This window comes from Halichoeres trimaculatus, unplaced genomic scaffold, assembly GCF_033239565.1.
Source record: "Halichoeres trimaculatus isolate MK-OKI-2021-1 unplaced genomic scaffold, fHalTri1.1 fHalTri1_scaffold_4, whole genome shotgun sequence".
Lineage (NCBI taxonomy): Eukaryota > Metazoa > Chordata > Actinopteri > Labriformes > Labridae > Halichoeres > Halichoeres trimaculatus.
In genome coordinates, this window is record NW_027437182.1 from 5662875 (window position 1) to 5689229 (window position 26355).

Below are 26355 nucleotides of genomic sequence, written 5' to 3' on the forward strand. Positions count from 1 at the left end.
AACTTTATCATTTGAAAGTAAATTGTCAAATTTTTTCAATTTAACATTTAGATATACTTAATGAATCCCCTTGGAAGAAATTCTGTTTTTTACACTCTGAACATGCTATACACACACATGCACGCACCTGAGCAGTTGGGGGTTTTGGTGCCTCCCCAGCTATCAGCCCAATTCCCAATTTTGATCCGCACCTGCGACCCTCCGACCACTAAGCTAAGTCCCTACGGACTGAGCTAATGCTGAGCTAATGCCACCCCCATTCATTTCTCAATATAAAAAACTTGCAATGCTGTGTTCATGACCAGCATGGAAAATCGCCTCCTCTTCCATTCCCTCACAGCTACAAGGATGTGTTCAGGTACCTAAACATGGTACAGTTTGATTTTACATGAAACCAGTACTCTGTACTACAGACGGAATTCGGTCAGTACCCATAAAAGTACCCAATTTGGTACCCATCCCTAAACACCTGGAGCTGACAGAGAGACATTCACACTTAAGTGTGAACCAAGCAGTCCAGTTCAGTTGGTCTAAATACGGCAGAACCAGGACATGTCCCCAAACTACTGACCCGTGCCATCTGACTTTTTGGTTCCATTCTGTTGGGATGCCAGACATACCGATCCAACCCCAGTGGCTGCTGTATTTCTCCTGGTGGCACACAGACTTTTCTGAAACAAAGCTTGATTGTGCTTTGTAACAAAGAGTCACATGGTAATCACAAAGAAGACGAATTGCTGAATGTCTTCCATCTTGATCTTTGTTTACAGTGTTGAATTTTTCTTGTCTGGCTCCCAAGAAGGGCACAGTTGGCTGTGGAAATACAAACAGCATCCGGCTTAATCAGTACGACCCCTACTGTTACAGGTTAGATACAGTTTAAGGAAACCTTTAAACCCGGGAAACTAACCCTAACGTGCAGTGTGGCATTGGGGGAAAGTGGCCAGCCCAAGTGTTGTTGTCAAAGTCCAGGTTTTAGTAAAATTAGCTGAGTCTTAACAAAAAAAGGAACAAACTGGTTTCACAACAACAGTCTAAAGTGTGTCTTGTTTGTGACCCCGCCAAGTTTTAGCGTCCTAGAGCGTCTAGTGCACCAATCCCCTTCCTTCACAGCTGAAGCCACTTTTCTAGATAACGATGGTGTCTTAGTGACTCTTCCACATCACTTATCCAAACACTTTCTGTTAAGAAACTAGTCCACAAGGTATTTATTTTATAGAAGTAAGATATAGAAATATGAAAAAGAAAAAAAACACATTCAGTACCAAATTGTGCTGATCCATACCAGGCTGCTTGATTAACACAGGGCTTATCAGGCTCAAAGATGCTGTTAGGAGTTATTAAAGCAAGTCAATCACAGCTGGGATCATCATATTGTGGAGGGAGGATTGAGTTAAAAGCACCACCAGTTAGAAATGTCCCTCAAAGTTCACCTACAACCATCTGTCTTCATTCTGGATAGTTTGCAGGGTTAAAAAGTTATGAATCCCAATCCCATCATATCCAAAGTGTGAATAAAACAGTGGTCTTGGTGATTCCACTGAGTCCACTCCAGCCCACCCTCTCACAGAGGGACTGCAGAGTTAACAGCAGCCTCAGTAAGAAAGATGTTGAAGCAGCCCATTGAATCCCCACCACTCCTCTGGCCTGTAAGCCGAGGTGCCTCCTGTACTCACACAAACAACCAGTAATGAGTGTTTGCTCTTTGATGACACGTAACCCGGCTCGTTTCTCGCTTTTTGTTGCAGTGAAGTGTGGGCCGGCGTCGCCAAACCCGCAGGAATCAGCTGCAGAGTCAACAGGCAGCGAGGAGGGAGGAGGGGGGAGATCCGGAGGGAGGGGAAAGAGAGGAAAACACACACACACACACACACCTCTGCTCCTGCGTCTCATTTTCACAGCAACCAGCGCGAGCACCAGAGAAACCACAGTATCACAGCAAAGTGCTCCCATTAAACAGTCTTATTACAGGATGTAAATGAGCTCTTTGAGTGGAGGCAGGTTGATGGAAAAATGATTCACTTCTGAAAAAGGGCAAAAAAGAGCGCAGGGAAAATTTGAAATAAGGCCTTTTTTGTTCACAAGAGCTGAACAAGCAACTCCAGCCTCCAATTATGTCTTCTCGTCTGCTAGCTCAGCACGGCGAGCCCTCATGACACCAACAAATTTCATCAGCTTCCAGGGGAGGTCTATCAAAAGGTGCGGGCAGAAATAGACTCTATTTAATTGGCTTTGTGTGCTATGATTAGACCGGTGCACGGAGACTCATTCAGGACTGGTTTAATCCTAATCCCAGAGGGAAAGTCTGTCAGGACAAGGAGTTTTGCTGAGCCACACGCGATAGTACAGAGCAGGACAGGAGTTTGTATCCAGTAAATGAGGATCAGGGAGTTTAACACCAGCCAATCAAACCCGTGTCTTTGATTTAGATTAAATTTAGAAGTGAAAGTAGTTAAACTTTTGACTTTAGGAGACTGTTTCTTCCTCTTTCACTCTTTTATCAGCAATATGAGCCATAACAAGTAAAAAATATCTGCCAGTAGAGTAAGAGAAATGTGCTTGTATTACAACATTATTCTAATCTAAACAAGTACATTTTTCTGACCCTACTCAAGGATTTTTTTTACCTGTTAGAGACAATTTGGACCTCATTTTTGTCTTTAAATAACTTGAAACAAGATTTTTTCTGGACTAGTCAGGTGCATGTGACTTATATTGCGTTTAATCAGACATTTTTTACTCAAAATTGGACAAAAAACTTGACATAACTTCAGTTTTTGCAGCATGACCCAGATTTAGATTAAATTTAAAAAGTGAAGGTAGTTAAACTTTTGATTTTAGGAGACTGTTTCTTTCTCTTTCATTCTTTTATCAGCATATTATTCCCCTCTTTTAGAGAAACACCGCAAAAAATTGGAAATCTAATCAAGTATTTTTTTCTAATTTTCAGTAAAAATGCCTTTTTAGACTTAATATGAGCTACATTCACCTGACCAGTCCAGAAAATGTCTTGTTTAAAGTTTTTTGAAGAAAAAAATGGGGTCAAAATAGTCTCTACACTAAAAAAAAACAGATATCTTATCAATTTTTTTTTTATCTTTTGTCAGATTTTTTTAAACTTGTTACAAGCAGTTCAGACCTCATTTTAGTCTTTAAAAACATTGAAATAAGACCTCTTCTGGACTGGTCAGGTGAAAGAGGCCTATATGAAGATCAAAATGACAGCAAATTTTCAGTTAATTTTTCTTGTTCCATTTGGGGTTAGAGAAATGTGCTTGTATGATTAGATTTTTACATGCATCATTATAATCTTGACAAGCACATCTCTCTCATTATCTCTTATCCCACTGGCAGATTTTTTTTACCAGTTAGAGGCAATTCAGACCTCATTTTTGTCTTTAAATAACTAGAAAAAAGAGATATTTTGGACTGGTCTGGTGAATGCAGCTCATATCAAGTTTAACAAGACAACTTTGCTTAAAATAAGACAAAAACACTTGATAAGATTTCATTTTTTGCAGTGTGTCCTTAATTTAGATTAAATTCAGAGGGTGAAAGTAATTGAGATTTTGATTTAAGGATACTGTTTCTTTCTCTTTTACTCTTTAATCAGCAATATGAGCCATATTTACCTGACTAGTTTAGAAAAATGTCTTGTTTCAAGTGGTTCAAAGACAAAAATGAGGTCTGAATCGCTTGAAACAATTACAAAAAAATCTGCCGATCGAACATTAAAAAAGTAATTGTTTCAAAACTTTATGCTAGTTTCAGGCAAACATTTAAGCAAATTTTTCTTGTTCCATTGGCAGATTTTTTGACCAGTTACGAGCAGTTTAGACCTCATTTTCAACCTTGAAGACACTGAAATAAGAGCTTTTCTAGACTGGTCAGGTGAAAAAGGCTTATATTGAGACTAAAAAAAACATTTTTTACTGAAAACAAGACAAAAACACTTGATAAGATTTCAATTGATTGCAGTGTGTCCTGGATCTACATTACATTAAGGGGTGAAAGTAGTTAAGCTTTAATTTTAGGAGACTGTTTCTGTCTGTTTTACTCTTTTACTAGAATATTCTTCCCCTGTCTCAGAGAAACACTGCAAATCTGAAATCTTATCAAGTGTTTTTGTCTTATTTTCAAGAGAAAATGTCTTTTTGGTCTTGAAATAAGCCAAATTTACCTGACTAGTTCAGAAAAATATTTTTCTTAAGTTGTTTAAATACAAAAATGAGGCAAATATTTGAGCAAATTTTTCTTTTTCCAGTGGCAGATTTTTTCAACTTGCTACAAGCAATTACAACCTCATTTTTGTCTTTAAATAACCTGAAACGAGACATTTTTCTGGACTAGTCAGGTGAAAGAGGCTCATACCAAGTCTAAAAAGACATTTTATTGAAAATAAGACAAAAACACTTGATAAGATTTTAGTTTTTTGCAGTGAAACAAGTTAAAAAGTCTGCCCATGGTGTATGTATTGTGCTAGACATTATTGTAATCTTGACAAGCCCATTTCTCTTACCCCACTAGCAGATATTTTTACCCTATTAGAGGCAATTTAGACCTAATTTCTGTCTTTAAATAACTTGAAATAAGAAATTTTTCTGGACTAGTCAGGTGAAAGAGGCTCATATCAAGTCTTAAAAGACATTTTACTAAAAACTAGAGAAAAACACTTGATAAGTTCTCAGGTTTTGCAGTGAAGTTTCAGTGACTTGTGGTTTTAACTTTTCAACCGTAGTATCTTAGGATGGAAAACATTTCCCAGCCTTCATTCCTGCAGTAAAACCGTGTCTGCGAACACCAAAGCTTCAGTATTAGATTTCACTCTGCGTACACAAACAGCCCGGCCTCGCTTTGTGCTCCTACGACGAGAAATGGCTGTTGCGTGCCACAGAAAAGTGTTGTCAAAAGTTGTAATTATAGGCTCAGCTTGAGATGTGCCAATTGGTTGAAACTACCGTGTTGCCACATCAGAGGGAACAAAAAGTCGGAAGCTGGAGAGAAGAAGAGCAGCTTATCGAGAGACAGGGAGCCGTGTGCTGGCTGTCATCATTACGCCGACGCTGTCGACAATTTCACAGCGACAGTGAATAAAAACAGGCACCAGACAGAGCTTAAAGCCAGTTTGCAGATTTAATAAGCGAGGGTTTAAAACACAAAGGCTTTTGTTTAACTTCAAAACTGATAAAACAAGAACGAGTAAACGCCACAGTCACATGATGTGAATGGATACTCTTTCCTCTGAGGAATGCTGGTCCTGAATTCCTCCTGACTGATGTCTGCTCGAGTTTAGCTAATGAGGGACGCTGAAATGAGGAGATATGATTGGACAGCAGCAGCGTCTGACTGCTTCATTTAAACAGAACAAGGGTTTTAAACCAGACATGTTTTTTTTACCACATAATTGATCTCAAACCTGCACCTGAGGGAGAGCCAGAGTCAGCCAGGTAGGACTTGCAGCTAAATAAGCCTCTTGATCCTTTTAATTGGGAACAATTTTAACAACAGCTGTAATTAGCGCTCAAGGTGTGAACAGCCAGAAGAGTGAGCAGCTGAGAGACGAACGACAGACACTTAACGGCCCCGAGGATCAGCCCCAGAGAAAAGTAAATGAGGAAGTTTGAAAAAAAGCAGAAAGAGGTGTAAAAGGAGAACGTGAGGAGGTGCGTAGGTGTCATTTTTATGTCTTACCTGTAGCTCTGCTGCTGGAAGCCGCCCCCTCCTCCTGCGGTTTGCACGCGAGCATCTGTCTGTGCAGATGTGGAGCCTCTGTGGAATGTGCAGCATTCCCCTGACTCCCATCTCCTCCTCCTCCCCCACCACCACCACCAACGCAGAGGCTCTCCCCGAGCACGTCCAGCCCCGTGCCACCACCGCTGACCCCCAGGGTCCTGTGAACCACATCAGCACCCCGGCTCGGCCTCCTCTGGGGCTCTGCTCGAGAGGGAACCAGGAGCTGGATGGTCGGTCGGAGGGAAACTACCAGCTCGTCGTCCTCGGGGATCGGGTTATACCAGATCTCACCTTCATCGTCGGCATCGTTCTCTTCTGTGGGGTCCACGCTCCGAGGATGAGAGGATAACTTGGCCTGACCCACGCTGACCTAAAACAGAGGCCAACATTTTTGATCAAACTACTGAAAAGAACAAGAAGAGACCCTAATTTTTATTAATTTAATCCAACTTTTTCTTTAACATTTTTTTCCTCCCTTTTCTGAACAGTTGGGGCAGGTTTTCAGTTTTGACCTGTGATCATGTGGTGTGCATGCTCAACATCTTGATGAGTCGGTACACCAGAATAATGCCGGAAACCCAGTGCAGCGCTTTATTCTAAATATTAACGGTCAGTAGAGCAAGCTGACACTTTAAGGGAATTTCATAAAATCTCCCCTGACATATTTCTACAACCAAAAGAAACTGACATGTCCAGACAACAGAGGACATTTAGTTAACATCTACGTTCTCTCTTCCAGGAGACAGAGAGTTGTGCTTTGGTAACTTCAGGCTTTTCTAACTTTATAAATCTCCAACACTAACAAGAGTTACCGTTTAACTGTAAACTTTTCTGAACTGTTAAATAAATAAAAATTGGTCGCTAAATAAGGCTCTAGTTCTCATCGTGTCTCTTCGTCCTGGTAGACTACCTGTGTTTGTTTATATCTGGTACGCCGCGCGCGGACTGATACACTAAGCGGCAAGGGCCTCATAGCCAGCTGTGGCTCTGCAGCGGAGGTAGCGCTGTTTTACAACACAATGAGAACTAGTCTTATTTAGCGGTGTTTTTGTGTGAAAGTAACGCGCTTAAAATTCTCTACATAAATCGGGAATGCAGACCGATATCAGACTTTTTCGGTGGGAGTCCGTTTATTTGTGTTTTTGGTCAAGTAAAATATGGCCCCGTCTGAGTGCAGAGGAAACCTGCAGAGGAGCAGGGAGGGGGTGTTTGGTGCGTGCCCCCTGGGCTTCTGCTGCACAAAAACACTGCTGTAGGGGTAATTTCTGCCCTAAACCTTGTGATAGGACCCAACTTGGTCCATCCCGGAGTATCACTTTAAGGGGCTTTTATTTTGAAGGACAGATAATTAAGCAGCATTTTAATGCATTGCAATTTCTGTAGACCAGCTACACTTCCAGTGCACGTCTCTCTAAGGTGGCTTTTCTGTACTTTAACTTCTTCCACTGTTTAGTAATAGCTTGTTTGCTAAGCTATGCAGTCATAGTATCTTCCTAGATTAGCTTAGCATAGCATCAAAACAAAACACACAAAATCCCACACACACTCCTTTCTATGTTGTGAAAAACATGGTTTGTCTTTTAGGACTCGTTTTGTCTTTTTATTAAATCCTCACCCCGTTTGAAAACCACCAGGAGGTCATTAAACTAACGTTAGCATTAGCGTTAGCTGCTACAGATAGTGGTAGGGCAGAGGGGGTGAACTGTTTGACCTGCAGGTGAAAAGATTGAGGACACATTTTTATTTATTTGCCTTTTTGGCCCAATAAGTTCTTAATCTGATGATTTAACAATGTATTTTCTATTATTTTGCCCAAACTGTGGATTCTTTAAATGACAATACATTCATTTCAGTCATGTTCTTTTTCCTCATTCATCGATTAGCTGTAAATATAACCGTCAGAGTAATTGATTTCTAAAATAATTGTTAGTTGCAGCCCTACACAAAAATACCAAAAGCTGGTACCGTTGAGTACCGATTGCATAGTACTGTATCGTTGGAAATGGACAAGGTACCTATCCCTATTTAAACGTCCTAAAATCGAGCTTCCACTGACCTCAAAAAAAGACATAAATCTACATGTTTCATCTTTTTTCTTTTCAAAACTGCTTGAATTCTTAAAGAGGGTACAATCAATCATATATTTTACTTCTATCTTAAAAATTTTGTGCAGCTCAAACAGCCAAGAAATTGAACAATTCACACTTGAGCTCTGAATCATTCACGAATAAAAATTCTAGTAAAGTGAAAAAGTTTTTAAAAAAAAACTTGAAACTGTTCCTGCGGTTAGAAAAAGCATCCAGGCCCACCTGAGGCAGGTGCAGGCGAACCGGCCGTGCTGACGGTTTCAGGTGGTCTGGAGAAGGACTGGGTGGAGGCGGCGGCTGATGGGAGCTCTGGACGCTCTCCTCCTCAGCTCCCAGCATTCCCTGCTGCTCTTCCTTGCTGCAGTGATTCTTCCCCAGGGAGCTCTGCTGCAGCCAGTTGCGTTTCTTGGAGACCGTGATGGTGGTGAGCGGCGGCCGCCATGATGGAGACTCGCAGGCCCGGCCTAACTCTCTGCCGTTGGTCTGGAGAGTCTCAATGAAAGCTGAGTGAGCGATGGAGGAAAAGACAGAGAGAGTGAAAGTTTTACTTCAGGCAAACTGTAAAAAATCATTTGGTTGGAATAAAAAAGCCACTAATTATGACTTTGATCATAATTTCAGCAATTATTGACTGAAGAAAGTTTCGTCTGGGAGTATTCATGTGCTGCCAAGAGGAGGAAAACATCTGTATCCAGAAACACAGGTGTGAAAAACACTGAGCGATGCCTCCAGGTTCTAAAGCCTTTTCCGCTCTCGCCGCTTCTTTCTTCTTCTACTCCACCTTTTTATGTCACCAGCACAAAACACATCCACCTCTCAGCTTGATCTCATTCTGTCCTGATTTAATTCATAACTCTTGGAAACATCATTGTGCTTCTGTTTTTACGACCGGAGTCGAACTTTCAATCACGCCACCACAACCCCCCGCGGCACCTCCCGTCTGTTCTCCTCAGTGACGCCTCGGGAATATGTGGGCTTTGAATTCAGAAGAGATCACACGGAGATGGAGGGATTGAGCGCACATATCTTCCATCAGAGTGAGAAACTGCTGGCGTTTACAGCTGTGAAAATAGAGCAGGGATGGGTGTGTGTGTGTGTGTGTGTGTGTGTGTGTGTGTGTGTGTGTGTTAATGGGGGTGACAATAAGTGCAACCAGAGGTAAAATAGATGTGCAGAGAGAAATGTAATGTGGGCTTTTAATGCATTAAAGAAAAGTTTAAAAAAAGTTTCTGCAAAGCTCATTCATACTATTTCATAATGTATTTTGCAAAATTAGAATTAAGCTACATTCATACTTTCCAAGTATTTCACTTTGTTAGCTTTGAGAACATGTTTACACACACCAAAGTGCCCTCTCAGGAGCCAAAGTGCTCTCCTGGTTGGCAAAATACTCTTAAGACACGGTCAGACTAGCAAACCATGCTGTGCTTGAGCTCAATTCACTTCTCTGCTTCAGCACGGTTTACTTCATGCACGAGCACAAGTACGGACAGCGCGTGCGATCCATGACGTGTGATCGCCGAGAGCGTATCTCTCGACTCATTTTAAACAAAACGGGGGTGTTAGAGGGCTGTGTCGGGTCAAAACGACTTACTGTACGTCCAAAAGTCTTAAAGTTGTAGCAGTGCTCTCTGTGTCTCATTGTGCTGACTCTGATAAGCTCGCGCTTCATGTAAACAGACGCTTCACGATGACGTAGGCGGACCATGCGCGTGTGTGATACCCGCTAAAGTCTGGTTCATGTAACGGTAGTGTGACCGTTAGTCGTACTCTCGAGCTGGGGAGGGAGGGGGTGTGTCAAAACAGTCTTTTAACCATTTGGGTTTAATTGTTGAGCTAGACTCACAAACTGTATTTCAAAATTTCTGTGTTCAGGATTTAACGGGCGGGTCTGAAATCATAGCCGCGTCACGTAACGGGGCTATCGTTAGCATAGCCCTGCCCCTGCAGCTAGCATGGAAAAATTACGTCAGCGTCGTTAACTTCAGTGGTTTTCCCACTTGCCTTTGAGTTTCGGATAGCTCAGCAATGAAGCTGAGCACTATCAGTGTCGGATCCAGAGTCACATTCTGGCTCTGATGGCTCAAACAGATAAGGCTGGGTCTGACCGATGACGCTGCTGGCGGTAGCTTCCATTGCTCCTGTAGGTTTTGTTTTTGTACAGTACACAAAATTTTTTTCCCTAGGATGAAATCGGGAAATCTACGCTCCCAACCCATGTGATTTGTTCCTGCAGCATCTCTTTTTTTTTCTGTGCAATTATGCTGATTTGACATCGAGTGCAGTACATGTGCCACCATCGGTCTCCGAGGGAAATGAGGCGCCTCGCAGGTAGTTTACATTTACCTATCAGAGAATGATATATAAAATCAGAACAAGAGGAAATGCGCTAAAATCGTGCAGATTTTGAATATTTTCCTATAGCAATGGCTATCTTTCGTCAGCATTGCTAGCGGCCAGGTGGCGAAGACTTGAAAAGTCTGCTTTTAAAGGTTAGAAATTATGTTAAAGTAAAATATTCTGCACATAAATCACGCTCAGCAACAGCATCACCCATATGCCATTTTGCATCTAGTGGAAATGCGCGCCTACCTTCCAAAGCTGATGCGTTTTTTCTCCAAAACGTTTCGGCTACATACGGTTCTGACTGATGGAGTGTTGGTAGTCCAACTTCAAGGAAGCCATGCTGTATCCTATTAACTGAAGATCTATGTATTATTATCTAGTTATGCAATTTGGGTTAGTAGTTATGGTGTTGATAATCGTGATGATGAAGTGTACATGGTTATAATAAAACTAGGCCTGTTTGTAGAACACTTTTAATGAGATGAAATGCAGCTCAAAGTGCTTCAGAGTTTAACAGAAAAAAAAGAAATGATTAATGAAAAGTAAAAGCATCAAACTAAAAAAGCGTCAAAGATTATTAACATTTAAAATTTCACACTACTTTAGAATTACCACGTTAAATTTCAATTCATGAACTAAACACTTTCAACACAGCGTGGTGGGAGCGGCGATGTAATTGCAGTGAAAATTTAAAAACCATTCGAGCATTCGAGGTAGAAGCGTGTGGAAGTGAAAGACTTCGCAGGAACCAGTCACATGGGTTGGGGGCGTGGATTTCCCGATTTCATCCTAGGGAAAAAAAAACTTGCGTACAGTACACGGAGGCGGCTCCACTTCTGCGTGTGGGCGTGGTTTCAGCACCTCGAACTGACACGCCCCCAGCGTTTAACAGCAGAGTGTAGTGCTTGTTTTTTCATGACTTTGAGACTTAACATAACACAAAGTAATTGCTGCTTTACATGGACTTTAACTGCCCTTTTGGGTGGTTACATATATAATAAACTGCTCTTTTGGGTGACAAAAACGCATGTCATGTGTGCATTTCTTTCCCCTTTTCGCCCCTGCCCTTTTAAGAGTCTGTGCACGCCACCGCACCAAGGTGTTTTTTTTTATTTGAAGTTTTTTTCTAGTGTTGCAAACTTAGAACTGAAAGACCTGACACCATCACATGAATACTGATCTCATAGCAAAAACTAAATAAGGTGAGAATACTGTGAAAAATGGCTGATTTTTTTGCCAAGTTATGGTTTGGGGACTCCACTTTGAGAAACACTGCTTTAAAGTTTTTATGGAATTTGTTTTGTACGAAATAAAATCAAACAGAATAATCGTACATGCTTTACCTTCCTGAGATGAGCAGATGCTGCAAGAGAAAAACAACCTCAGAGGATGTGTGTGTGTGTGTGTGTTGTGCTGAGGGCAGGGTCTTGCTGTAACATGTACAGGAGGCTCGTGTAAAAGACTGTTTTGATCCCGAGCAGCTCTCAGACGAGCCCCTCCGCATGCTTTAATGACAACTTCTCCTTTCCTTGAGGAAATGCGTTTTTCACCAGGCAACGTACAGCAAATTATAGAGCCGGGAAAATATTTTCACTTCACGACAATCGAAATCAAACATCCAGCTTTTGTTTGGAATCAGTTTGACTGACGTGTTATTAAAGCAGCAGAGAGGTGTATGCTAAAAAAAATCTCCTGGTTTCAAATTACATAACTTCTACTCAGCGGATTGAGACGAAGGTGTTTTCTTAGCTCGGTTGCTTTTACTGAAAAAGCCCAAAAAGTGCCACAGAGTGAGCACACAGCTCCACCAGGATTTACTTTTCCCCAAAAAGCCTCCACATCCAGTCCAGCCTCCATCTACATGTCGACTTACATCAACTGCTGCCATCTTTAAAAGCTACAAACTTTCTCCTCACTACAACATAACAAGTCTCAAACTTGACTTCTTCTCTGCGCGCCTGTTTTCCCTCCGCTTGGGAAATATGACAGGAATGATTTAAAGTGGAATGAGATTGCTTCTGTTGGACATGGCATTCCTCTGTGTTCCAGCTGATTATATAAGACACTGCTGGGGGATATAAAACAGCTTTCAGTGGCCAGAACAGAGGCCACCTTTAAGGCACACGTAATCTCTGAAATAATAAACAGCCTGAAGGGCAAAAATGCAACCTGGTCTGTTTTTCACTCAGACCACCACCCCGTCTTCCTCCATTCAGTCTGAGCCTCTTCTCCAAAATCCTTAGTGTGTCTCCATCCTGTAATAACTGTGTTTGCATTAGCAGTGGAGCATGTTCAGACTAACAGCTGAAACATACAGCGTGTCCTGAGCTTCATGAGTTAATACGTCAGCTGAACGAAGCTGGCAAACTGTTTTAATCTGCTGGGTCTGTTTTCAGCTCCTCAAGCCTGGAAGTTCTTGTAACTCTTTAAAATCTGCCTGACAATTCAGACTCATAGTTTAACTTTGGAAACACACACAAAGAAGAACAAAACAGAAGAAAGTAGGAACCGCCTGAAACTAGCATTGTAAAGTGGTTCACAAAATGAGATTTCAACATCCACAAAACAAGAGGCAAACTCCAGTGTTAGACTTTGGCACGCTCCATGAGCAGAGGCGAGAGTCCTCAAGTGGGCAGACTTGGTTTGAGTCCAACTTAAGGTCTCGTACCCACATGTCACTGCCCACTCTCTGTGTTTCCTGCTCTATCCACTAACCTGGCCTCTTTGAATAAAGGCATAAAAAGTAAAAACAAATGTAACTTTAAAAACAGAAAAACTACTGCAAAGTAAGGATGTCACAATACAGATTTTTTTGACTCCCAAACAAATTTTCATGATATGTTTTGCCGATGCCGGCTGATTAATCTGATTAATCCTGTACTGTAATTGTTGTACTACAGTGAGCCCTGTTTGTACTATCATTGCTTTCCAAAGAGAAGTAGTCCCACACAGCGGACATGTTTGCAACGCGGTTTGATTTACAGCAGCCATAAAGCGAGATGGTGCTGAAAACACTTGAAAACTGGATCAGTCCCGATCATGTAACGAAATCCGATACTATCCAATCCTCCAAAAAATAGTCAATGCCAATCAGTGTATTGGATCGGGACATCCCTATTGCAAAGTTTGGAAACATAGACTGTATCTAGAGTGGGCTCCACCATTTGTCATTGTACGGTTTTGAAGCCAAAATCCCCCCGTCACAGGTGCAGCCATTGAAGAAGTTGTGCAGCCAGTATGCGCAATAGAGACTGTGAGGGATTCTGGGAGAGTTAAATCACTTCTTGACTCTACCTCCCGACATATTTTACAATCCCCGAAAAAAAAATACACAAGAACAGCAGCTGTCAATCATCGTTAAACAATACGTAAAGCCTAATTTTTAACCTTGTATAACTAATGAAAACTAAACTTTTCAGAAAAAAGAGGACTTGAATACAAGACAGTCAAAGGTTATCTTCAAATCATCACAGCTATCAGACGTAGGAAACATTTCAACGAGGTGTATTCATTTTTTAAAGTTTGACCACAGCTCATCTGAAAGGGCTGGATAGCTGGATTTTTTAACCTATACTGCAGCCAGCCACCAGGGAGAGCAGTTTTTGTGGAGACCTCACTCCAAGCCGAGCAAGAGGACGTCAATTTTTTTTACTGCAGTTCCTCCAGTGTCCACTTAAGGCAGACTCCAAAAAGACAATTAATCCCTGTTGAAGCCCAAATTTACAGGAAAGTCAAGCATATTTTTGTTCAACTGCTATTGTCGCCCATTGTATTTGGATAGACTCTACAGCAGGGGGTTACCAACTTTTTCGAGACCGAGGAAATGAGTAGCATAAAGGGCTACTTGTCTGAAACTAACGTCCTGAACAAAATTCCACAGATCACTTTTTAATAACATTAATCGTAGTAGAAATGGTAATACTATGTGAAGAGACTGCTCATATGTCAATGTTAATTATTTCACTGTTATTATTGATGATTGACACAACAATGAGGTAGGAAGTAGCTACATTGTGACCAGTGCTGTTTTTTGGAACATGCCTTATTTAGTTCTTGCGGCGCCCAGGAGCCCACGGGCACCACGTTGATGATCCCTGCTCTACAGACTTCAGACTGTTTTTCAAGGCATCAAAGCTGTAGACTCAACCCAACCTCTGGATTTGGTGCTTGAGTTTCTAATAAGCTAAAGTTAGCTGGACTCAGTGCTTCCAACATGGCTAACACCACCACTTGTCTTTGTGACACCTCATCAGAAACAAACAACACGTCACCAAGACTACATCCATAGTCTGGAACCCCAACTCATCAAAACATGGCCTTGTTGGTACCCCTCTTGCACCATTTCCAGATGCTGTCCTGACCTTATTGTCTCAATGTATAGAAGTCAGCTGACACATTACGAAAGTCTAGGGGAGGGGGCACTCAAGCTTTGGTAGATGACCATCAGATCTGCTACTACAAATTAATGTTGACTGAATTAAAAGGACCAACAGTCTCAAAACAACAGACAGAAAGACTACAACTAGATATCTGAGAGGTTGACGCTTTGGTTGATTTACAGGAAAACATCTGCTGCCACACAAATATTTTCTGGGCGGTGAGGCATGAAATAAGTTGGCTACCAAATACTTAATTCACAACCAGGACTGAGCCAAAATCTGCAGACTCTGCTGCCAACGCTCCATCAGGTAACAGGAGACTGAAGGTGAGACGTGTGCGTGGAGCTGTTGCCGGCATGCCACATCTCCTTTAAGGGGTCTTTCATAACTGGAAGAGGAAGCGTGTTCTGACACGAGCCACATTCCAGACCACAGCTCCAGATTTACAGCCTCCCTGCGTCTCCTTCCACTGTCACACAGGAGGAGCAACACGCTGCTTTAACTTTATATGTGAGAGTTTTTAATCATTTTTCCACTTGGGTTTAATATCAGACTGTTACAACGCTCCCCGGTCCTCTAAACGTCTCACATCAGTACATCGTTTTCCACTTTAAGCGCTTTCTGTCTGACTCAGCCTGGTGAAAAATGGATGAAGAGGGCTGCTTTTCTTAAAATAACCTTCAACCTGCAATACATATTAAGCACGGAGAAGTGCTTTTACAAATCCTAAATGTCTAACATAAAATGAAAGGAGAATGAAGCAAGACTGCAGAAATATGAGGCTACAGAAAAACTTTTTTAGAGATGTAAAACGAGATGTTTCCAGGCCTTATGATCTGTTAAAATACCCACTGATGGGATACAATCTAAGTTATGAAAGATTTTTAAACATACTTTGACTCTTACATTTATTTCTTAGGGCAATCATTACATCTTAAATCTACTTTTTCTTTCTAAGACTGAAAATTAGCCAAATTTTATGCTTCAAGTTAAATTATTTCGCGTGATCTAATGAAAATGTAACATCTGAATAAAAATGATGAATTGATGTTTTGAAGCTCATGAGTGAAAAGAACCGTCTATAAAGAATCAACCAAAAACTTCAACCTCAAAACCTATTCCCCATCTTACTACCTTCAATGATCCGATACCAGCCTCTTCACCCCCATCACCAAGACCAAGAACCCCATCTCACAGCCCCAGCTCTTGAGACTTCTCTCCCTCCAAGTATCCCCAATCCTCACAAAAAATCCCCTTAAAACCAACATTTTCAAAAAACCCTACAACACATTAGACTTCACACATCAGACTGTTGCAGCAGCTCTGTCTTCTTTGAGGAAACACTAAACTGGTTTTGTCACCTGTGTTTGTCTGGAGATCCTACATGTAACCATGGCCGCATTGTTAACATGTGAAATCAGCTATTAGCAGCCTGTAGCATGTCAACGCTAACTGGTGCTAGGCCTGATGTTCCCCACAAGGTGAGGAGAAGGAGGTGAGGACGACGTGCTGGTTCTCAGGTGTGAGCTAAGAAGTGATGATATCGACCTGTCCTTCCATCCATCGTTACTGGAAACGTAAGATCTATCTCTAATAAGATGGACCAGCTAGCCATGCTAACCCAGCAACAGAGGGAATACCAGGAGGCGGAGGAGCATCATGCTAGTCATAGACATGGCTAATGGAGCTAACATCAGACACTAACGCCATATTGGAAGAACTTCACCTGCTGTGAGCAGACAGGATCCAGGAGACAGAGACTGAACAGACTGCTGAAGAAGCTCAGTCCTGGACCCTGTGGAGGTGGAGGCTGGCTGACTGGACAATGATGGACAAGCTGTCATCATCTATTTTCTTATGGACCTATTTACACTTTCTGTGCACTTTATTACTTTTGTTTTCTTGATTTCTTGCTGTGACTCCTTTTGAATTTCCCCTCAGGAATAAATAAAGTATATTCTATTCTATTCTATAACTCAGGGTTATTAATCAAAAATAAAAAAGTGGTTAGGGTATAGATTGAGCAAAATGCAAAACAGTCACTTTGCTTCTTGTTCTTAATGCAATAAAAGTGCCAAAACGCAATTCTTTGTAAGCACTGAAATGCTGTTTTTTTGGTTGAGTTTTCTTTAAAGTTAGTTTTCATTAAACTAAATTTGCTGCAGGCTTTTACTCAACGAGTAACATGAGGTTAGCCTTCAGGAAACCTGATGTGAGTGAATTTTCGGGGCTTTTGTGTAGGGGTGTCCTAGTACAACCTTTTTACCTCCAATACAGCTAAACTGCAACATCTTTTTCAGACTTAAATGAAAAAAAAACTGCCAACATCACTCCTTGCTACTTTGCTAGCACCTTAACACTTGTCTCTGCTGGAGATAATTGCTGAAGTGGAGTCTGAAACAGACTGCTTGTATCAGAGTGTTTATATGGGAGATTTTAGATGCAGACCAATTTAATCCCATGCCCGTTTACTTACTGATATCAGATGATATCCAATATCAATATTGGATCACTCCAACTTTTGTGTCTTTATCTGGAAAGCTGGAGAGGACAGAGCAGGAAACTGTGCAGGGAGGATTGGTGAAGGTCTAAATCAAACCCCTGCAACCTGCTTTGAGGATTGTAGCCTCCATACATGAGGCCTTTGATATGACCACCATGCCAAACCACCATCCTTAAGGTACTGTAGTGCTTGAATGTATTGAATAAGAGAAGAAAGTTTGATTTATCACCTCTCCAAGGCTGACAGACACTAACCACTTTGTTTCCTGCTAATGCCACACAAACACAACTCAAAATAAAGATGATTCTGATTCTTTTAATACACAGCCTGTTTCTCTGTGCGTAGCAATGGCATGAAGATGATGTGCTCGAGGCACGTAAAAGTCACACCCCTGACCTGAAGGTAACAGATGGCTGGAGCTCATAATGCAAGGGTGCACGTCTGTGTGAGAAAATACAGAGAGGGAGAGTGAGAGGAGGACGGGGAGGAGCGCTGTGGGTTTGTCTGAGCTGCAGAGAGGAATGCAAACTTTTTAAAACAATCCCTGGATGAGCCGGTGTGAACCTGTGCCACGTTAGCCTGACAGAAAACCCAATTATATCCACGTCTTAATCTTCTGAATGACTGAATCTTTTTCTCCTCTCAGACAAAACTTGATCCACTTTCCCATACGCTCTCTTTTATTTCCCGAATTTCCTTTTTTCTCCTCTTTTGATAAGTGCAAAGCACACACCAGCTCGTTCTCTCCTCCAAACAGACAACACTTTTGTTGTGTATACAAAGTTTCAGGGCTCCCCGCCTTCAGAGGGAATCTTTTGCAGTGTGCCATACATTCCTGTTGACACCCATTCATATGCTAATGAGGATCCTCAGTGTAGATTTTTCTTTTTACAGAGCTGGGATCGTCCAGGGTTGCATCACATGTCAACACTTGCATCCCGCTGAGGCGTCCTGGCAGCAAAGTATGCTAACGCTAATGCAACTTCCTCCTCAGTTTGTTGGCTTCAAACCCAAATTCTTTTCAGCGTTGCAGCTCTTTGAGTGAATCTTCTGTCTTGTCTCAGTGTGTTTGCACAAAAAAACTGATGAAAATGTTTGACCTGATTTGGCCAAAACCAGTCACTGAAAGGTCCTTCAACAAGACTGGACAGCTCCCGGTAAGACGCTGCCAGATACTAAACAATCATTTTGCTTTCACTGATAATCAAACATTTCTAATTGCCAAACAAGTCGCAGACACCTCCATGTGACTCATTCGTCTCGTAAACCCTTCTGGTATGAACCCTCATGCCTCAAGTTTCTCCTCCATCACCTGATCCATCTTTAGAGCTACCATCCTCCATAAATCTGTCCCAGAACAGACACAGAAACAAGACAAATTGTTGGACCTTAACCATCAGCCGTGTGTGTTTTTATGTGAAGAAAACAACAGCTCTGCAGCTCAGTAACGAGGTATCTGGCAGAAACTTAACACCACATCGTTCTGACATGACTTGACAGCAGCCGAGGAGAGTTATATTACACCTGCGCTTGGAATCTACTGAGCAAGCAGGAATTAATGTGACCAGTGTGTTAATGTTAGGCAGCGCTGCACTACGTGACTTATGTGCTCTGGATTTGACGCTTAAGCTTGAAGGAATCATTCAACACTCAGGGAAATGTGTCCGTTTGCTTGCCAAGACCAATCAGTCTCTCATGTCTGTACAATAGCGGTTAGCTTAGCTTAGCTGGAAAACTGATGATAGAGAAACACAGCTAGCCTCTGTCAATTCCTTGTTAATAAACCTTACAGATTACATCATGTGATCACTTATCTTCAATCTACACACAAAAATAAATAGTTAAACTGGAACATTTTAGAGTATTCCCCAGATACATCACAGTATTACACAAACCAAAAGGTGAGTCATTTAACTCAGTGTTAAAAAATTAAGCCAACATGAAAGTGCCAAAAGCTGCAGTTCCTCGAGTGTCCACTAGGGGCTGTCTCAAAAGTCAAGCAAACACCATTTAAGTCTTATTAAAATCTCCACTTCTAAATAAGGATAAAACCTCCTGGTACACATTAAATGAATGACAATTAGTTAAATTAACCCTCCATGAGATGAACTTCATTTTTTAAGGAAAACAATGTTTCACTGGATTTTTTTGGTAGCTTTTGGGAACTTGTGATGAATCCACAAAAAATTTGACTCCTGACCTTTGTTTGTAATTTTTGGGCTGTACTGTTTTCTTGTTTTCTGTATTAAAAGAAAAAAGACAAGAAGTTTATACAAAATAGAAAAAAAAAGCCTCCCAACCCCAACACATCAGAAATTTGTCCATCGCCTCAAAGTAACAGCATGTTAAAAGGGTACTTAGAAAAAACTTAAACTTACATTACAAAACAAATACGTTTGGCTATTTTTGAAGTTTATATTATAAGTATGCCATTCATTTTGTATGCATATTGTGGGAGGTTGGTGACATGTAACCCTTGGGGCCAAGTCTTCATTGAGGAAGAGGCTGCTTCAGGTTGCGGCCTGAAAGTTAGTGGTGCCTGTCACTACAGCAAACCCACTGGTGGATATCAGCATTGAAGGAGGTTGTCAGACTGAAGGAGGCTTTTTGGGATTGTTATTCCAGAGTTGTCTGGAAGCAGTTGTAACTGGTAGCTAAGAAGGCTGTAGACTTTTGGTTTGCCGAGAAAGAGGTCCTGACGAACCATTAAGTGGCTCAGGACGGGGACGTAAAGAACAGCTGACCCAGACCGGGTAGTCTGAAGTCTGAAGGTAATGGAAGAAGCACCACATAAGTCTCCTGAGTCTAATGGCCCTTTTCCACTAGCACGCCTTGGCTCTACTCTAAAAACAAGCTAGAAGATTTGACGTCACAGACTGCCGGCTACTGATTGGTCAAGCAATGTCATCATCAATGAGTCATGAGCTCGACACCCAAAACAAGATGGGACATAAGAGGACAAGAGCTACCCGCCATTTTATTACCTTCAAGTCCTTCATTGTTTGCAGTTGTTGTGTCGCTCTCAAAGTGACGTGGACATGGTGTCACCCAGCTGTTTTATGGCGAACCTGTGGTCAAAGAACTGGGCTAGTGGAAAACTATCACAAAACAAGTAACAACTAGTGGAAAAGGGCCATAACTTACACATCCTCTGAGTTTCATGGGTAGGGTCTTGTCTATATTCTTGACAAAGGTTGCTGAGGTAGTCTGAAATCTGAGAGACGCCCTGGGATGGTCCAACAAAGTGTCCCTCTGAGGGTTGTGTTGGGGGTCTAGCAGGAACATTGGTTTCTGGGGCTGTTACTTAAAGTTATATGGTCCCTGAAATCAGGTTGCTGGAAATAAAAACTTTTGCGTTTCACCTTTAAACCGGAACCGGAACTGTAAACGGCCCTTAAACCTGTCTTTAAACAACAAAAAAATGCGACTTTGCTTTTTCATGTACATGCACAATTTTTCTTTACAAAGATTTTTTCCAGTTTAATCAGATTAAAGTTAAAGGAATGGTGTAATAACCAGGCCGTATTGGGTTAGGTCTAAGAGTTTTGCGTAACTAGGCATAACTTGGGGTGTTGCCAACTTGTCGGCTTGCCCGCCTGCGAGGTTGTGGTCTCAGCAGCACCTTGCTATCTGTTTCTACCCATAAGTTAGCTGAAATTAGCTTTCCAATATGGTTACCAACATCTTTAGCTTCATAACCCCCCAATAACCATATTTTATACCATCTGATGATTTGAAAAGGGCTTAGACATAGAAGATAAAAAGTAAAACCTGAATATTTTAGGATATCAATTTGAATTTTGGGCTTCAGCATTTAGCAAAAGAAGTTAATTTCTGCTAATTTTTGCTTTTTTGGGCAAGGGGCCAAAGTTTAATTCACTTGTTTTGTTGCAAACTTCCTTTAGTCCTCATTGGCAGGTCTCTACACCCAGTAAAGTTTATTTTACAGGATCCAGGTGAGGATTCCAAGCTCTTCCCTCTTCAGGTGTCCCTGGCTCAGTCTCAACACCAGCTTTGACTGACTGACGCACCACTCCTGAGCTCAGCTGTGGCCAAAACATGATACCTACGTTCTGCCTGCCTGCCAGCCCAAGCCTCTGCTGCTGCAACGAGACAACACGACTATAAATCCTCCACCTGCAAATACAAACACGCATGTCGACGGTAGAGACATGCATGTGTGCAGCATTCCCCGCCCACACATGTACATGTTAGGAGTGACACGATTAGCCGTGGGAGATTTTTTTTTTCTGCACAGTAATTAAATAACAAGTCAGAGCAGGAGTAAATTAGCTTCAGTCTAATTAAGCTAACACTTAACTCTGTGACTTCACACGGAGGTTTAATTTCAGATCAACACTCAGGGGAGGAAGAGGGCGGTCTATTTTTAGAGTCCGAGATGTTTGCATGAATTAAGAGGAGAGCCGTAAACTCAATGAAGAGTTTCAAGCCAAGACAAGCAATTCACCGCACCTTTTCAGAGCTGTGGCATTTCTTTTTTTAAATGGCTCTTTGTGGGGCCCTGAGAGGCCCACATGGGGCAAGATAAGTCCAGGGCTGACCTTAATAAATACTTAATCGCCCTTCATTTTGTTCATTCATGGCGAGGAATTAAGTGACACAACGCAAACAAGTTAAACAACAGGAATGGCATCCTAAATATTCAATCCAGAGTCTCTTTAAAATGCAAGTTACCATGGAGCTGTCCAGAGCAAACGACTGGGGAGGAAGGCAACATGACAGCCCAACCCCCCCTTAAACACACACACACAGAAACACACACACACACACACAACCACAGAGAGAGGCTGCAGTGGCTTCTCTCCTGCTTTGGATTCCTCTGGCCACAGCTGTGGAAAAGTTCAGTGGGGACAGAGAGGGGAAAGCTGAGCAAAATAGGGAAAAAATGAAGAATAGTGGAGGGAAAAAGTTTTTTAAAAGTCAAACTATGAAGAATCCTGCCCTGGTTTTAACTAGAGATGCAGAAACGACAGAGATATATGAGCCAACAGAAGCTGGAAGTCATACTCAGAGGGCCTTCCGCTCAGCAGATCACACTCTATTTCTAGCAGCAGAGCACACTGACAGTCAACAACAAGCCGGCGCACATGGCAGGTCATCTGTTTACTCTGGAAAAGAGTGTCAGAACATCATACACGCTGACACGCTAGCACGGTGGTAATCACAAACACATAGTAGACAAAGAAAGATGCTATTAGCTGCAGTTCTTAAAGAAAAAAGTGTAACTTTACATTTTTCCTTGTTGAAATCTGTGCTCAACACAATGAGGAGTTAAAACTGATTTCAAATGGGCAGTGGTGAAAATCACTGCAGAGTGGTTAAAGGAATCAGGGAACAACAATAGAGTTAATGGATCTTGTGATGGGACTTTTTTTTCCATCTGCTTAAAAAAAGCATCACACAAACAGTTAATGATGATTTTGCTTTCACTTTGAGACAATTAATTTGAATTTGAAATTTTGTTAGGTCTTTGAGTGACTTGACCAAGGGTCTGCAAACAGCTCTTAGACTCCTTTGCAGTGGGTCCTTGTAGATTTAGATAAAATATTACTGAAACAAGGATTTTTTATTTTTCTTACAGTGTGTTGATTAAAAATATTGAAACTTAATAAAATAATGGGTTAACAACTTGTTGACTTAAAATTCATTATATCTTGCAATAAATTATCCCCTTTTTACATTTGTGTACTTTTTTCTTTTTTTAAATAAATGTTTTGAATTTCCTTTTATTTGAAAATTTATTGAAAATGCGAGAAAAAATCCAAATCTGTAAAAAAAATCTGCAATTTTTTGAAATTTTACAGTTTTTATGAAGCAATTTTTAAAAAACAAAAAAAAGTATTTTAAATTCACAAAATTTGGCAATTATATAAATTTCTCAAACATTTTTGCAAGTTTTTCCTTTTTTAATTTTATTTTTTTAATTCAAATTTTTTGCATATTTTTTAAATTTCATTTTGTGAAAAAAAAAATCTGCAAGTTTTTGATTTTTTTTTTAGTTTTGCAACTTTTTGAAAATTTATTACAAATTTTTCAATTTTAGGGGGGATTTTTTTAATATAAACTAAGACATTGGAGAATTATTCACTAGATTTTTTACTCTGTTAAGAATTTTATAAACACTTTTTTTTATCTTTATTGTGAAAATAAAGTAGATTTTGTGGCTCCTGAATGACTAATCCAGGTGAGCTGAGGCAAAATGGTTCTTATAAAAGTTAAGGTTGCAGACCCCTGGACTAGATCATAAAGTGTACATTTACTAGCAATTAAATGACAAAAAAAGTTTAGAGGATAACAGTAAATTAAAAGCACATCAACTTAGAGAACAATAAATGCTTTAAACCAGTTCAAACAGGAAATGTTTCTAAAGTTTGTTAAAAATCAAAAGAAGAAGAACAAAGCTCATCAACACTTTCCACAGCCTGAAAAGACATCTCATCAAATCAATTATTTAGCTCAGCACAGCAGCTCTACGCCAGAATGAACAACTTGTACACTGACAGAGCTGAGAAGTCATTAAAAATGGACATGCTCCATCTTTTTAGGAACACTCTGGGATTCGACTACAAGCTCTGTTGGGCCTGTCTGGGGAAATTCAGACCCAACTTCATCCTAACTAATCCCTGACGGAGTCTTCAACACCTTTCACCAAGTTTCATGACACAGATGTTTCCCACTTTTGCACGCCGATATAAACACACACACAGATCATCATTTTGAAACTCATTGTACATAAACAAACACATAGATCACCCACCACCACCATGAAAACCACCACCGCAGCTATCAGACAGAGTGAGTTAGTTGTTACTGATCTACTCAGTGAGTGATCCCACCTACAGCCTGATGTGCGATTAATTCAGTGTTAAAATGCGCCTAAATTAGTGTGAAGGAACAGAACCCGCCACCGGTTAAAAGGAAAGCAAAGAGGTCTGAGGAGTCTCGTCCCTTTGCTTTGCATCCAGAAGAGGAGGAGGAGGAGGAGGAGGAGTGAACTGCCACCAGACGGAGTTTACTATGAGTGGAGGAGGATGACAATCAGAAGTGAGAGCTCTTTGATTTTAGAGGATCCACAGGAGTTGAGGCGACTCCGTGTAGCCTTCCTACCTGGCTGCTGCTGCTGCTGTTGTTGTTGTTGTCTTGTCTTGGTTGTAGGTGACTTGGCCTTGACAGACTTAACCCCCTGATCCTGGTTTTGGCCTCCTCCACGGTGCGATGATGATGATGACGAGCCTTCGATTCGCTGCTTCATCTCTGAGGACAGCAGCCGCCCCTTGTGCATCCACTCCTGCATCTTGTTGACGGTGACCCCAGGCCCCTTGTTGGCGCAGCTAGCCCCTTGTGACTGGGCTTCCTGTTTGTTGTCGTGGCCCTGGTTGCTGTCGGAGGAACCTGTGAGGCTGTTGACCGAGCCACCGCGGTCTTCATCAGCTCCAGGATCTTGTAGCAGCTCGTCGCTGCTGGTGGCGCTGTAAAGCCCTCGAGGTCCTGAGACGTCTCCTCTTTCAGCTTCTGTTATCTCTGCCTGCTTATCTCCACAAGCTTCTGCAGTCTGAAAAAATAACGTGGGTTCCTCGGAGTACCTGATAGCACCATCACTAGCAGAGCGAGCTAACTTAGGTCTAACCTGAGTGAAAGACAGGTTGATCATACTCTTACTGTTCAGCCTGCCTCTGAGTCCTGACTCCTGGTTCCCTGTGAGGCACAGCAGGAGTGAGTCAGTGTCAGACACCTGCTGAGGGCTGTGGTCTCCTCCTGAGGACCACGAATCACTGTCTATGTTTTTGGCAGACAACCTGGAGCACAGACTATCCCTGGAGCGGCTGCTGCAGGAGGAGGTGGCCTGCTGCTCGGTCAGAGCCCCACTCACCTGCTGCACATCCATATTGATATCGTTCATAGCGTTGATTAGGAGGTAATACGCTTCTTTTAACTGGTTTCTCAGTCTATCTGTCTCCTGGGCGCTGCTGCTGCTGCTGTCATCTTTCTCCAGGCCAGGCTGCTGCAGCTCTGTAACCTCTGCTCTATCGCTTCTTGCTCTGACAGTCTCATAAAAAGGCAGAATCTCATTATCATAGTAATCATCATCCTCGCTGTCTAAGGTGTATCTCAGGGAGGCCTCTGTCATATTGATGTCGCAGATTTCTAACTCTGTAGGGAAGAAAGTGGGGCTCTGCACACTACCTGCAGGCCCTCTCATGTCCCCTGCGTACTCAGGATCATAACTCTCCACCTCTCTGATCAACATGCTCTCCTCTGCGTGCCTGGACGCACAGTTTGGATGAATTAGTGCTGCGTAAACCGGCGAGCTCCTCTCCAGATTGTTGTCAAAAGTCTGGTTGGCGTTGCGCTCATTTGCAGCGACTACTGTGCCTGCCATGTGCCGGGAGAGCCCCCCGTCTCCAGGCTCGGTCCCTGTGCCTGGTACAGGTTTACTCACCCCGGTTTGTGTTTCTACCCTCACTCGGTGCGAGATGTGGTTAGAATTGTCCCCAAACCCGATTGAATCCCCGACGCTGCACTGCTTCTGCACCGAGATGAAGTGTTTCCTCTGCACATGCGGTCCTCCAAGCGGGACCCCTGCCGATAACGTGATTTGGCCACCGGATCTTGGCCCCTGGTGATGGCTCCTATGCCCCTGCCTGAACGCATGTCCCACAAACTGCACGTCCCTTTGAAGTGAGACCCCCAGGAGCTCCTCATTAACCCGAACCCTGCCCCCGCTGCTTCGCTCCTGGGGACGTGCGCCGGCAAACTCCAACTCCTGCCGACTCTCCCGGACTACCACAACCCCCCCTGCCTGCACCATCGGCCCGTCAACACAATTCTCGTACGTACTCATTCTCTCTGTCGTGCAATCCAGCCCTGAGAGCAACACTACCGGACGAGCCTCGTCCGAGTCTCGCTGCGTTTGCAAAACTTTTTCTTTACCTTCTCGGCCCCCATTCGCCGCAGAAGCAGCCGCAGCAGAGCCGTATCCACCGCCGACCGTCGCTCCTTTCTTGGATTTCTTCCCCCGGAGTTTCGCTAGTAAAGTCCTCCGCAGAGGATCAGCCATTCCTTTCCTTTGCCCCCCGGTAATCCCCTCCTGGTTTCTTTCAGCGCGTTTGCTCCAGAGGGAAAGGACCGTGTCGGTTCTCCTCGCTCGCCGCGGTCAAAGCTCGCCGGGCGGACGGGCTCCTCTCCATTCTCCGCTGTCACCTCCGCTCTGTCGCCTCACTCACTCCTGGATCACTCTGCGTACTGCACTACCTCTCCCTCCCTCTCTGCTCCATACACACAAACA

At 42.4% G+C, this 26355-nt stretch overlaps 1 protein-coding gene across 2 annotated transcripts in view; it reads right to left on the bottom strand.

Moving 5' to 3' along the window:
• The window catches only part of syde2 (synapse defective 1, Rho GTPase, homolog 2 (C. elegans)), an 81095-nt gene extending 54755 nt beyond the window's left edge, over positions 1-26340 (bottom strand). Inside the window, exons 1-3 of one of the 2 annotated variants that reach the window (XM_074668298.1) lie at positions 26001-26340; positions 8043-8323; positions 5692-6103 (exon numbers count right to left, since the gene is read on the bottom strand). In XM_074668298.1, the coding sequence (XP_074524399.1) occupies positions 5692-6103; positions 8043-8323; positions 26001-26127 (820 nt within the window). In that variant the 5' untranslated portion in view covers positions 26128-26340. Of the gene's footprint in view, positions 1-5691; positions 6104-8042; positions 8324-24176 lie in introns of both variants that reach the window. The other variant, XM_074668297.1, reaches the window with a different exon arrangement.
• Between the last annotated feature and the right edge of the window lie 15 nt (positions 26341-26355).